The sequence below is a fragment of the Carcharodon carcharias genome, chromosome 12 (genome assembly GCF_017639515.1).
Source record: "Carcharodon carcharias isolate sCarCar2 chromosome 12, sCarCar2.pri, whole genome shotgun sequence".
Lineage (NCBI taxonomy): Eukaryota > Metazoa > Chordata > Chondrichthyes > Lamniformes > Lamnidae > Carcharodon > Carcharodon carcharias.
In genome coordinates, this window is record NC_054478.1 from 48,918,879 (window position 1) to 48,933,130 (window position 14,252).

Here is a 14,252-nt window from a genome sequence, read left to right on the forward strand (position 1 = left end):
ACCACCCCATCGACCACCATCAATATTCACTCCTTCCACCACTAGCCCACATACCATCTACACCATGCAGCAACTTACCAAGGCCCCTTTGTACCACCATCCAAACACACAACCTCCACCACTTAGGAGGACAAGGGCAGCAGTTGCATGTGAACATCATCATCTGAAAGTGTCCCTCCAAGCCACAAGCCATCTTGACTTGGATCAATATTCCTTCACTGTTGCTGAATCAAACAGCTGGAACACCCTGCCTAACAGCAGTGCGGGGGGGACCCTTACCAGATGGGAGTGCAGTGGTTCAAGGCGGCAACTCCCCATCTCATGGGCCATTAGGGATGGGCAACAAATGCTGGCCTTCACTGTGACACTCACAAAACATTAAAGAATTTTTAAAAAATTCAATAGCTGACAAGAAGGTTGGAAACAGTTGGTGGCAGTCTGAAGGAAGTTAATGAATATAAAGTGGAATCAGCAACAACAGTTCAGCGGGTTGAATGAGTGAGGGTAATTACTGATATAGAGGGGAGAGAGACAGACACTCACCCACAGAACCATTGAAGTGATACAAAAAGATTGACGCAGACAATGTTACAGCAAAGAGAAAACAATTTGACAGGAAACTCGAATGCAACAATACAGCTTTAATTGAAGACCTTGGATGTTAAGCTGTGGAAGTGTAGAGCTCGATACCAATGTCTTGTCACCACCTTGGAGATCACCAAAATGAATAAACAGTATGCAAGAAAAAATGCCAGTAGACAACCAATCAAATTTGATCCTCTTTTGCAAATGTCTGAAGTAGTTCTAACTGTAAGTTGATGCAATAGACAACATCACATCCCAGGCCACATTGTTTATGTGGTCAAGAGTGGAGTGCTGATTTGGGCTGCATTTGAGTGCTTCGGTTGGAGTTAGGTGAGTCAGGGAGTTTGGTGAAGAGGGAAGGTGATCCTTTCATTTTTTACCTTTCCTCAGAAAGAAGAGCAGCAGCCTTGTTAAGTGGGACAAGGTGAGTATTTCTACTGTCCTTAATATTCTCTAAACTAGAGGAAGTAAAATTGAAGGGCGTAATTTAAGGGTAAGCCATGACAAGGCAACCTGGTCATGTGGAATACTCCTCCTGTGTGATGTGGGAAGTCATGGACACTTCCAGTGTCCATGGTCACCACATTTGCAGGAAGCATCTATAGCTGCAGCAACTTGAAATCTGTATTTCGGATCTGGAGCAGTGGCTGGAGTCACTGTGAAGCATCCGCAGGGCTGAGGTCTTTGTGGATAGCACGTACATTGAGGTGGTCACACCGCAGATAAAAAGCACACAGGCAGAAAGGAAATAGGTGACGGCAAGACAGGTAGTGCAGGAATTAGGTCCAGCTCCCTCTCCAACAGATTTTCCATTTTGGAAACTGCTGGGGGAGATGGTTTCTCAGGAGAATGCAGCAGCAGCCGAGTCCATGGCACCACGAGTAGCTCAGCTGCACAAGGGAGGAGAGAAAAAAAAGAGTGGGAGAGCAATTTTTAAAAAATTTGTTTGTGGGGATATGGGCATCACTGGCCAGGCCAGCATTTATTACCTATCCCTAGTTCAGGGGGCATCTAATGTAGAGTCATCCACATTGTGGTGGGTCTGGAGTCACATGTAGGCCAGACCAGGTAAGGTCATTAGTGAGGACATGAGTGAACCAGATGGGTTTTTACGACAATCGACAATGGTTTCATGATCATCATTAGACTTTTAATTCCAGATTTCTATTGAATTCAAATTCCACCATGTGCAATGGCAGGATTTGAATCCGGATTCCCAACATTACCCTGGGTCTCTGGATTACTAGTACAGCGACAATACCGCTATGTCATCGCCTCTCCCTAGGGGAGATGGTGACAGGGGAGTCTATCGTAAAGGGGACAAGACAGACATTTCTGCGCTGCAGACGCGACACCAGGACGTTATGTTACCTCCCTGGTTCTAGGGTCAAGGATGTCACTGAGTGGCTGCAGGACATTCTGAAGTGGGAGGGTGAGCAGCCACAACCAGAGGTCGTGGTCCATATTGGTACCAACGACATAGGTAAAAAGAGGGATGAAGTCCTGCAAGCAGAATATAGGGGGCTAGGAAATAAATTAAAAAGCAGGACCTCAAAATTAGTAATCTCAGGATTACTCCCAGTGTCATGTGCTAGTGAGATTAGGAACAGGAGAATCGAACACATGAATGCGTGGCTGGAGAGATGGTGTAGGAGGGAGGGATTTAGGTTCCTGAGGCATTGGGACCAATTCTGAGGAAGATGTGACCTGTACAAGCTGGATGGGGTGCACCCCAGCAGGGCCAAATCCTTGCAGGGGTAGTCACTAGTGCTGTGGGGGAGGGTTTAAACTAGAGTGGCAGGAATGGGAACCTGAATGGGGAGACACAAGAGAGGGAAACAAAGATGGAAATGAAAGGCAGAGAAGTAAAAAGCAAAAGTGGATGGCAGCAAATAGAGCCACAGTACAAAAAAGATGTGTAAAAAGACAAGTCTAATGGCACTGTATCTGAATGCACAAAGCATTCGCAATAAGGTAGATGAATTAACAGCACAAATAGATGTAAACGGGTACAATATGATTGTAATTAGAGACATGGCTGCAGGGTGACCAAAGAAGGGTACTCAATATGTAGGAAGGACAGGCAAAAAAGAAAAGGAGATGGTGTAGTGTTGTTAGTCAAGGGTGAAATCAGTGCAATAGGGAGAGAGGATATTGGATCACAAAATCTAGATGTAGAATCAGTCTGGGTGGAGATAAGAAGGAAGAAGGGGCAGAAATCATTAATGGGAGTTGTATATAGGCCTCCAAATAGTAGTGGTAAGGTAGGGTAGGTAGGTATTAAACAGGAAATTAGAGATGCATGTAACAAGGGTGCTACAATAATCATGGGTGACTTTAATAGACATATAGACTAGGCAAACCAAATTAGCAATAATACAGTGGTGGATGAATTCCTGGAGTGTGTACGAGATGATTTTTTAGATAAGTATGTCAAGGAACCAGCTAGGGAACAGGCTATCCTAGATTTGGTTATGTGCAATGAGAAGGAGTTAACTTGTTGTGTGAGGTCCTTTAGGGAACAGTGACCATAACATGTTAGAATTCTTCATTAGGTTGGAAAGTGAAGTAGTCCAACCCAAAACTAGGGTCCAAAATCTAAACAGAGGAAACTATGAAGGTATGTGATGTAAGTTGGCTAAGATGGATTGGGGAACTTCATGAAAAGGCATGCCAGTGGTTAGGCAATCGCTAATATTTAAGGAACTAATGTATGCATGGCAACAGTTATATATTTCTTTCTGGTGCAAAAACACAATGTGAAAAGTGGCCCAACCATGGCTAACAAAAAAAATTAAGGATAGTATTAGATCCAAAGAGAAGTCATATAAAGTTGCTGGAAAAAGTAGCAAGCTTGAGGATTGGGAGCAGTTTAGCATTCAGCAAAAGAGGACCAAGAGATTGATTAACAGGGGAAAAATAAAGCATGAGAGTAAACTTGTAAGGAACATAGAAGCGCACTGTAAAAGCTTCTATAAGTATGTAAGAAGAAAAAGATTAGTGAAGACAAACGTAGGTCCCTTACAGTCCGAAACAGGAGAATTTATAATAGAGGCCAAGGATATGGCAGAGTAATTAAACAACTATTTTAGTTCTGTGTTCATGGAAGAAGGCACAAATAACTTCCCAGAAACACTAGGGGACCGAAGGTTTAGTGAGAAGGAGGAATTGAAGGGAATTAGTATTAGTATTACTAAAAAAAAGTCCTAGAGAAATTAATGGGACTGAAAGCTGATAAATCCCCAGGGCCTGATAATCTACATCCCAGGGTACCAAAGAAGGTGGCCATGTAAATAGTGAATGCGTTGTCATCATCTTCCAAAATTCTGAAGATTCTGGAACAGTCCCAGCAGATTGGAGGGTAAACCCCCTATTTAAAAAAGGAGGGAAAAAAAAGAAACAGGGAATTACAGATCGGTTATCCTAACATCAGAGGCAGGGAAAATGCTAGAGTCTATTATAAAGGATGTGGTAACAGGACACTTAGAAGATATCAACGGGATTGGACAAAGTCAACATGGATTTATGAAAGGGAAATCATCTTTGACAAACCTCTGGAATTTTGGAGAATGTAACTAGCAGAATAAATAAGGGAAAAGCAGTGGATGTGGTGTATCTGGATTTTGATAAAGTCCTACATAAGAGGTTAGTGTGCAAAATTAAAGCACATGGGATTGGGGGTAATATATTGGCATGGATTGAGAATTGGTTAGCAGACAGGAAACAGTAAGAATAAATGGGTCTTTTTCAGAATGGCAGGCGGTGACTAGTGGGCTACTGCAGGGGTCAGTGCTTGGGCCCCAGCTATTCACAATATATATCAATGATTTAGATGAGGGAATTAAATATATTTCCAAGCTTGCTGATGACACAAAACTAGGTGGGAATGAGGAGGATGTTAAGAGGCTTCAAGGTGATTTAGACAAGTTGAGTGAGTGGGCAAATACATGGCAGATGCAGTATAACATGGGTATGTGTGAAGTTATCCACTTTGGTCGGAAAAACAGAGTGGCATATTATTGCTTAAATGGTGCTAGATTGGGAAATGTTGATGTACAAAGGGATCTAGGTGTCCTTGTACACCAATCACTGGAAGCAAGCATGCAGGTGCAGCAAGTAGTTAAGAAGGTAAATGGTATGATGTGAGGGGGACTTGAGTACAGAAGCAAGAATGTCTTAATGCAGCTATACAGGGCCTTGTTAAGACCACATCTGGAGTAGTGTGTGCAGTTTTGCTCTCCTTACCAAGAAAGGATATACTTACCATAGAGGGAGTGTAGTGAAGGTTGACCAGACTGATTCATGGGATGGCAGGATTGTTGTATGAGGAGAGATTGGGCTGACTAGGCCTGTAGTCACTGCAATTTAGAAGATCGAGAGGGCATCTCATTGAAATGTATAAAATTCTGACAGGGATGGACAGGCTGGATGTAGGGATGATGTTTCCTCTGGCTGGGGGTGGGGTCTCGGACAAGAGGTCAAAATCTCAGGATATGGGGTAGGCCATTTAGGACTGAGATGAGGAAAAATGACCACTCAGAGGGGAATCCTGTGGATTGCTTTACCACAGAAGGCTGTGGAGGCCAAGTCACTGAATGTATTTAAGGAGGAAATTGATTTCTAGACTCTAAAGGCATCAAGTGGTATGGGGAGAGAGCAGTAGCATGGCGTTGAGATAGAGGATCAGCCATGATCATAATGAATGGCAGAGCAGGCTCAAAGGCCTGAATGACTTACTTCTGCTTCTATTTTTCTTTGTTTCTTTGGTCTTCAAGGACTATACAATATTGAAAAAAAAGACTTTATTGCTCTACTAATATTTTTGCATCAAACAGTTCAATATTGGTTTTCACCTATTATCCTTCACATAGGGATATCCCTAACCTCAGCCAGGCCTCTGCCACATCACTTCTCCACGGATACAAAAAGAGAGTTTAAACAGAAAAATAAGGCGCAAGAAGGTTATGTTAGGTGGCTGTCATAGACTATTTCATGCACTTCTCAACAGTTCCATTGACAAAGACAGAAAACCAGGCCCAATGCAATCACATTTGCACACCAGAACAAAACGTGATGCAACTGAAATATTTTCTAAATGAGGAAATGCATACAGCACTGCCTTCACACATAATAGAACATAAAATAACAATGAATTCATGCTCTTTATTACATCATGACAGCTAATAATTTTTGAATACATTTTTTCCTAATTTAACTTATTTGCAATAGCACATTATTCCAAGAATCACTGTGTAAAAGTTTTTTTGTTCAAATGTTACATTTCATTATTTTCCATTTATTTCCTCAGCTCCTAACTTTGATTGCTTTTTGCAAAATGCTACAAGATAGCATAGGTATTTAGGAATACTGTACTTGCTAAAATGGATTATTACAAAGCTTACATAATAAAGCTGGTGTACTTCATGCAAAATGATTTTATTTTTGTCAGTTGTTATGCCAAAAAAAGGATTCTTTATGAATAAAATATACTCAGGGAGAAAAAAAAACCAATACACACAATTACTTAAAAGTATTTGAGATAGTTACAAAGAGTAACTATCATCATTCATGAAAAGGAAATCACCTTTCAGTATAACATTTGCTATTACTTTGGGAGGCCGACACATTTTAATTTTCTGTAATAGCTTCTACAATGCAGTATAATGTAATGTTCTAGTATTCGTGCAACTTCAATTGCTGTAAAGCGCTCACGTTTGCTTCATTCTCACGAATTACATGGTCATACCATCTCCTTGATGGCACCGCATCCGATCAGATATTTCCAGTTACCCAGAAAAATGTTATTGCAATTTTTTTGAAAGAGCTTTCTATATTCAGACATATTTTGCAGTTCCATTGTCTGAGTGTTTTACATCTCTCTCATGAAGTGTTTGGCAATATCCCTGACATGCACTAATGAATATTAAGTTTCATTGCATACCGCCCTAACAGGATCCAGCACATTAAATTTAAACTGTTTTATTTTATAAAAGCCAATAAGTAAAACGATTGAGCTACAACACAATGTATCAAAAATTAAGGGGAAAAATGGCACGCCTCCTGCTCGTCTTCCGACCACAACTCATCTATTCCAATGGTCAGTGAGCTAATCATAAAAAGACAGAATTCAAAGATGGGCAATTCCAGTTACAGAGGAACTTAACTACAAAATAACAAGATCAGAGAGCTTGTCAAATTCTAAAAAACCACAATAATCAAGATCGCTACCGACTAAAATGAGGTTAACGTTAGGGGTGCAATATGATACCCGCATTAGCAAAAATCACAATTCTATTTCATTACTCATCATCGCTTTCTATTCGGTGAGTCGAAAACACAAATCGCAATGTATTTTAGTATAAAGGCGGTAAGATTTTATGTCTGATGTACTCAAGTCCTATATTTATACTGGGCTATTTTAGTAGCATGACTGGACCTTGTTTTATCTATTACCCAGATTCAAACAAGCTACTCTCCCATCAATGCCATACTATAAAATGCAGCCTCCAGAGAGGGAAAAAAATGCCGGGTTTAGGTCTGACTACAGTGGCTGAATAATGAACCATGCCGAACTCTCACCTGGTTACAACATGTCGTACACTCTCTCGATAGCTATCCACACGCGTGATATAACGAGCTAGGGTAATATCCAGGCTAATACTAACGCACACGTACCGTCTGTTTGAAATCCCCCCAGGTGGTTACTGCATCTCCCCCAGCACAGGGCCAGTATTTCGGCCTATTAGAAGGGGGGTGGGGGTGGGGGCCTAGGCCGCCGAGCTAATTTTACCCAGTCAAACCTTTCCATACGTCGCTTCCGCGAACCCTTTATCCGTCCGACACCAGAAACGGTGATGACCTTCTCACTGTGCGTGGCGCTCATTTACCACCGGGGTTTTCCGACCCCCCCCCCCCCCCTCTTCTTGCAGTGAAAGCAGAAATACCAACCCCTGATTCAAACTAAGGGATCAGCCATGGGAGAAACGGATTTAATTAAAAAAAAATCTTACCAGCCTTCCACCGAGAGAATTTGTTGCATCGAGTCGGGAGCATGGCTGAACCCAGCTCCCTCCCCCCTACCCCGGCGGCCCCCCTCTTTCTCTCTCTTTCCCTTCAGCCAGCTCCAACCAAGCCTAATGGAGGAAGCGGTGACGCTCGCCGACTGACACTGGCAAGGACCAATAGAGGCCGCAGCAGCAGCCGCCGCCGAACCCGGAGTTACTCTAAATATAAACGTTTAAAAGGCTCAGGAGGCTACACCCAAAACCAGAGCTTCCCGTTAGCACTGCTCACAAGTCACTCTGCGTTGGCTCGGCCCACTGGACAGTAAAGTGCAAAAAAAAATAAATTAAATGGCACATGTACATGTGGTGTTTAACAAAACACCCATCTGAACTGTAACACCAACTAAGGAGCATGGGCGTATGGTCGGTTATAATGGAGAGAAACATCTCTGTCCGGGTAAACATATGATAAATTGGAATATGGCAGATTGCATTAAGCTTTGATCCCCCATTCTTTGGACTGTTGATTTTTCTCTTCCCATTGCTCCCAATTGTCCAGCACCCCTATTCATGGTAACCAGCACTGGGCTGGTGCCTTCGACAAACACTGCCCAGAGGCACTGATGTTCAGAAATTTCGTCGCTTATATTTTGCACTGATCTACAATTATGCTGGGCTGTAACACATGATAGATGTCAACAGGTTGTCCTGACAACAATTTTATTTGCAGCCCCACCCCACTAAATCATGTAATTTGCACGCCAAATGGATCAATTTTCTGCAGCTAAATATCAGATTTGCTTATTTATTTAAATTATTAAGGAGATTCTGAAGCAGTTATTTGGGGGGGGAACAGCAACAATTTTTCTTGCTTTCTGCCATTCTTCCCCCTCCCCCCCCGGCAGCTGCCAATCATCAGGACACAATGGTGACCCTGAGCCAATGAGCCCCGCTAGAGGGCGGGGCTAATCCGCCATCACGTCAGATTAAGGCAGCGGGCGCTTCGCTCGAGCTCCGGCGTCCGCGCACGGCGGAGCTTCTCTCAAGGCTGCTCGTCCATTTAAAAAAAAACAGAACCCCAAATAAACCCTCCCACTGAACAAGCAAGAACGCGTCAGCCTTACCCACCATCCGTGTGCGAACTCATCGAGCGGCCAAACAGGAAACCGGCGCGAATAAAACCCAAACCCCCCGAAATCTATAGAAAAAACCCCCCACCCCCAACCAGACGCTGACCCGGCATCACCGCCCAGTGCCTGCGTCATCACGCCATGCGTCACTCCGTTAAGGCGGGCGGAGCACGCCGGCGCGATGACGTTATTGGCTCGGTCTGAGCGCGGTTCTGGGGACCAATGTGACAATGTAACAGTTCTTCACTTGGGGAAATTTGTTCCTGTATGCAGTAAGTTTAGGTCTTTGTGTCTCTGCGAAATAAGATATAGTGTGCTTATTTTAAATTTGGTGCTTTAAAGTGGTTTTATTTTATTTTATGATTCTTAGTAAAACTGTTTAGACAGTATTTTTTGTTTGTAAAGTATCTTAAATTTCATTTTGACGTTTGCTTAAATCATTTGCCAATATGATTTGTTGAAAGACGTATTGTATAGAAACTATACTTCTCTTTGATCGGGGGAGGGGATGAGAGAGATACGTCGTAGTAGAGAGCTGTTAAGTTCGTTATGCGTTGAAAAGATATATGGATAGTAATACAGTTTTTACATGATTAGGAAATTCTACTAATCGCGCCTTTTGCACTGGAAATATCCTTACACATGAAGTGATAATAGAACTGACACTAACCTATAAAAACAAAATCGTTCCCTCCGGGACACCCTGGTCCACTCCTCCATTCCCCCTGCTCCTCAACCCTCACCTATGGCACCTCCCCATGCCCATGCAAAAGATGCAACACCTGCCCCTTCACTTCCTCTCTCCTCACCGTCCAAGGGCCCAAACACTGCTTTCAAGTGAAGCAGCATTTCACTTGCATTTCCCCCAACTTAGTCTACTGCATTCGTTGCTCCCAATGTGGTCTCCTCTACATTGAAGAGACCAAACGTAAACTGGGCGACCGGTTTGCAGAACACTTGCGGTCGGTCCGCAAGAATGACCCAAACCTCCCTGTCGCTTGCCATTTTAACACTCCACCCTGCTCTCTTGCCCACATGTCTGTCCTTGGCTTGCTGCATTGTTCCAGTGAAGCCCAACGCAAACTGGAGGACCAGCACTTCATCTTCCGACTAGGCACTTTACAGCCTTCCGGACTGAATATTGAATTCACGAACTTTAGATCTTGAACTCCCTCCTCCATCCCCACCCCCTTTCTGTTTCTTCCCCCTTCCTTTTGTTTTTTCCAATAATTTATATAGATTTTTCTTTTCCCACCTATTTCCATTATTTTTAAATCTTTTATGCCCTGCTAGCCTTTCCACCCCACCCCCACTAGAGCTGTACCTTGAGTGCCCTACCATCCATTCTTAATTAGCATATTCGTTTAGATAATATCACCACGTTCAACACCTCTGTGTTCTTTTGTCTGTGACATCTTTTGATTATCTGCTCCTATCACTGCTTGCATGTCCCTACAACCACACACCCCCTCACCTTAAACCAGCTTATATTTCACCCCTTTCCTTAGACTCACTCAGTTCTGTTGAAGGGTCATGAGGACTCGAAATGTCAACTCTTTTCTTCTCCGCCGATGCTGCCAGACCTGCTGAGTTTTTCCAGGTAATTCTGTTTTTGTTTTCTGACACTAACCTATTCCATCGAACAACTCAAACAGATAGCGATGCTCCTTTAACCAGGTGATGATGCAAAATGCCTCTTCCAGTTGCAATGTAATTGCTATGTTGGTGAAATTTTCCAGACAGGCTTACTGTGGAAATTTACTTCAAAAAAATTATTAGGATATCCCACTTGGTTATCTTTTCTTTAGTTAAAATTTGATTTGTTTTTGCTGGGAAAAATATTTTTGTTTCTGTTCATATTTGACAAAATAAACTACAACTGCAAAAACAATCACAGTACTTGGAGAACTGCAGTGCTATAAAAATTCCGGAGACCCCTTGTAACACAAGTACTTTTTCTATGTAAAACTAGTTAGACAATTAAGTCAATTTTTTGCTTTGTTAACTGTTATTATGAAAATGTCTAAAATCATGATTCATGTGTTTTAGGAATATAACTTTTAGATTGGGGATTTAATTGTTAAATGTAATGGGAAAGAACACCTGAGCTTGAGAGGTTGGTAAACAAACTTCAAATAATTACTACTGAGAGGAAGATTCATGTGTACCTACAAGGTCCGAGTTAGAAGGCTGTGAGGCAAAAAACAGCAACTGGGGACTGGAAGACAGAAAGATGAGAAGGATTGCTCTGTCTTTGTTAGAGATGTAAATTATTCTTGTAATTCCCCAGATCAAAGGAAGGTTGAAATGCCTCTGGTAAACAAGAGAAGTTCTTAAAGTTCTGATGAAGAGTCATAGGGACTCGAAACATTAACTGTATTCCTCTCCGCAGATGCTGTCAGGCCTGCTGAGTTTTTCCAGCTATTTTTGTTTTTGTCTTAAAGTATCCATGTGCTTTACAGATCAAAGGACAGAAGAGATTGTGGCTCAGATGAAAGCTGTGGCTGCAAGCTTTCTTGCGCCTGCTTGAGCACTGAAGCTCAAGTCACTGGCTATTGCTGAGTCAAAAATTATGGTGCTCAAGCATGGGTTTAAAAATTCTTGAGAGAGAGGTGTACGCAGTTTTTAGTGGATACCTTGAAACCTGGCGAACTCGGTACTTAAAGTTGATAAAGCACCAGGACCAGATGAGATGCATCCAAGAATATTGAAGGAAGTGAGGGTGTAAATTGCAGAGGCATTGGCAATAATGTTTCAATGTTCCCTGGATTCGGGGGAGGTGCCAGAGGACTGGAGAATTGCACCCTTGTTCAAAAAAGGTTGTAAAGATCTGCCCTGCAATTACCGACCAGTCAGTTTAGCTTTGGTGGTGGGGAAACTTCTAGAAACAATTATTTGGGATAGAATTAATAGTCATGTGGAAAAATGTGGATTGATTCGGAAGAGTCAGCATGGATTTGTTAAAGGAAAATCATGTCTAACTAATTTGCTGGAGTTTTTTGAAGAAGTAGCGGATGGTTGATGAGGGGAAGGCCTTGATGTGGTGTATATGGACTTCCAAAAGGCCGCACAACAGACTTGTGAGGAAAGTTATAGGTCATGGAATAAAAGGAACAGTATCAATGTGGATACAAAATTGGCTGAGGGATAGGAAACAGAGTAATGGTTAATGGGTACTTTTTCAGGCTGGAAGAAGATTTGTAGTGGCATTCCCCAGGGGCCGGAATTGGGACCCTTGCTTTTCCTAATACATTTAAATGATCTAGATCTTGGTGTGCAGGGGACAATTTGAAAGTTTGCGGATGATAAAAAACTTGAGAATTGTAAACTGTGAGGAGGACAGTGTAGAACTTCAAAAGGACATTGACACATTGGTGGAGTGGACAGATAGGTGGCAGATGAAGTTCAATGCAGAGGTGTGTAGGTGATGCAGTTTGGTACAAAGAACATGGAGAGACAGTATAACATAAAGGGTACTATTTTAAAGGGTGTGCAGGAGCAGAGAGACCTGGATGTATACGTACATAAGTCATTAAAGGTGGCAGGACAGGTAGAGAGAGCTGTTTCAAAAGCATACAGTATTCTAGGCTTCGTTAATAGGGGCATAGAGTACCAGAGCAGAGAGATTATGATGAACTTATAAGACATTAGTTAGACCTCTGCTGGGGAATTGTGTTCTGGGTGCCACACTATAGGAAGGATGTGAATGCATTGCAGAGCGTGCAGAAGAGGTTTACGAGATTGGTTCCAGAGATGAGAATCTTCAGTTATGAGGAAAGATTGGAGAAGTTGGGACTGTTTTCTTTGAGAGGAGAAGGCTAAGAGGAGTTTTGATAGAAGTTTTCGAAATCATGAAGTGTCTGGACTGAGTAGATGAGGAGAAACTGTTCCCACACATAAACAAATCGAGAACCAAAAGGCACAGTTTTAAAGTGTTTTGCAAAAGAAGCAAATACAAGGTGAGAAAAAACTTTTCACACAGTGAGTAGCTAGGGTTTGGAATGCATTGCCTGGAAGTGTGGTGGAGGCAGGTTCAACGGAGGCATTCAAGGGGGCATTGGATAATTATTTAAATAGAAACAATGTGCAGGATTGTGGGGAAAAGGCAGGAGATTGGCACTAAATTAAAATGCTCAGAGACCTGGTGCAGACACGATGGGCCGAATGGCCTCCTTCTACACCATAACAGTTCTGTGACTCTGAGTGGCCCACAAAACCCAGTGGTGAACCTCTGGACTACAGTATACTCTTACTTCAAAGTTGCTGAATTTAAATGATCTGATAATGAATTTTCAGCTCTAAATTCCTACTTGTGTTAATCCAGACTCTCTTATTTCTCACATATATGTGATATTGATGTTGAATTATTAAGATTAGATTGTAACCTCTAAACTCAATTTGTCTTTTTCCCTATAATCTTTTTTAATTGTCTATTTTTTCAAAAATTTTACTTGCTTCCATTTTCAAAGCTGTTACAAATTCTGCTTCCACTACTGTATATGGTGGGGCATTCCATATCTAAACAGCTCTGTTTAATAACTTCGAACCTTTCCTTTCCTACTTTTTGTGGTGCTATTAAATTTATAGCCTCAAATTAGCAATTCACAGATCAATAAGAATAGTTTTGATTGAGTAAATTAGGAGAAGTTTGTTTATCACATGTGCTTCTCAGGTGTGATTTAAAATCCTCCAGTTTCTCTCACTTCATAATAAGGAAGGCCTCAAATTCCTGTTGTCATCTTTGTAAATACCTTCAGTATTTTTTTGTGGCATTGATATCCTTCGTGTCAGCTGCCCAAAACTGTAGGCAATCTTCCAGCTGCAGCCTAAACAATGATTTGTATAGATTTAGTATTGTACCTTTCCTCTTGTACTCTGTACCTGGATTATGACCTCTAGGGCTCTAGATCCCTTGTTTTTTATATTCTTTCATTGGCTAGGCCAGCATTCTTTGCCCATCCCCCATTGCCCTTGAGAAGAAGATGGTGAGCTGCTGCAGTCCGTTTTTGTAGGTACACCCATGGTGCTGTTATGGAGAAATTTCCAAGCTTTTGACCCAGCATCAGTAAAGAATGGCGATATAGTTCCATGGAGGGCAAGTGGCTTTAGAGTAACTCCGCAGGAGGGTGAGTGGCTTGGAGGGGAACTTGCAGGTGGTTATGTTCCCATGCACCTGCAGCCTTGTCCTTCTAGATGGTAGAGGTTGTGGGTTTGAAAGCTGTGTCAAAGAAACCTTGATGAGTTTCTGCAGTGCATCTTGATGATTGTACATACCATTGCCACTGTGTGTTGGTGATGGAGGGAGTGAATGTTTAAGGTGGTGGTTGGGGTGCCACTTGAGCAGGATGCTTTGGCCTGGATGGTGCCGAGTTTTTTGAGTGTTGTTGGAGTTGTACTCGCCCATATAAGTGGAGAGTATTCCATCGCACTCCTGACTTGTGCATTGTAGATGGTGGACAAGCTTCGGGGAGTCAGGGAGGTGAGCTACTTGCCAGAGACTTTTCAGTCTCTGACCTGCTCTTGTAGTTACTGT

General features: G+C 42.3%; 2 protein-coding genes across 23 annotated transcripts in view; one reads left to right on the plus strand and one right to left on the minus strand.

The window, feature by feature from the left end:
• LOC121284774 (R3H domain-containing protein 1-like) overlaps positions 1-8,804 on the minus strand; it is a 131,243-nt gene extending 122,439 nt beyond the window's left edge. For 3 of the 22 annotated variants that reach the window (XR_005944539.1, XR_005944538.1, XM_041200400.1), the window contains exon 1: positions 7,165-7,294. The gene's annotated coding sequence lies outside the window, so the exon portion shown is untranslated. Of the gene's footprint in view, positions 1-7,164; positions 7,348-7,595; positions 7,719-8,713 lie in introns of those variants that run through there. The other 19 variants (XM_041200386.1, XM_041200387.1, XM_041200391.1 and 16 more) reach the window with 12 other exon arrangements.
• Positions 8,805-8,881: 77 nt separating this feature from the next.
• zranb3 (zinc finger, RAN-binding domain containing 3) overlaps positions 8,882-14,252 on the plus strand; it is a 122,053-nt gene continuing 116,682 nt past the window's right edge. The window contains exon 1 of the mRNA XM_041201037.1: positions 8,882-8,991. Within this exon, the coding sequence (XP_041056971.1) occupies positions 8,987-8,991 (5 nt within the window). The 5' untranslated portion in view covers positions 8,882-8,986. The remainder of the gene's footprint in view (positions 8,992-14,252) is intronic.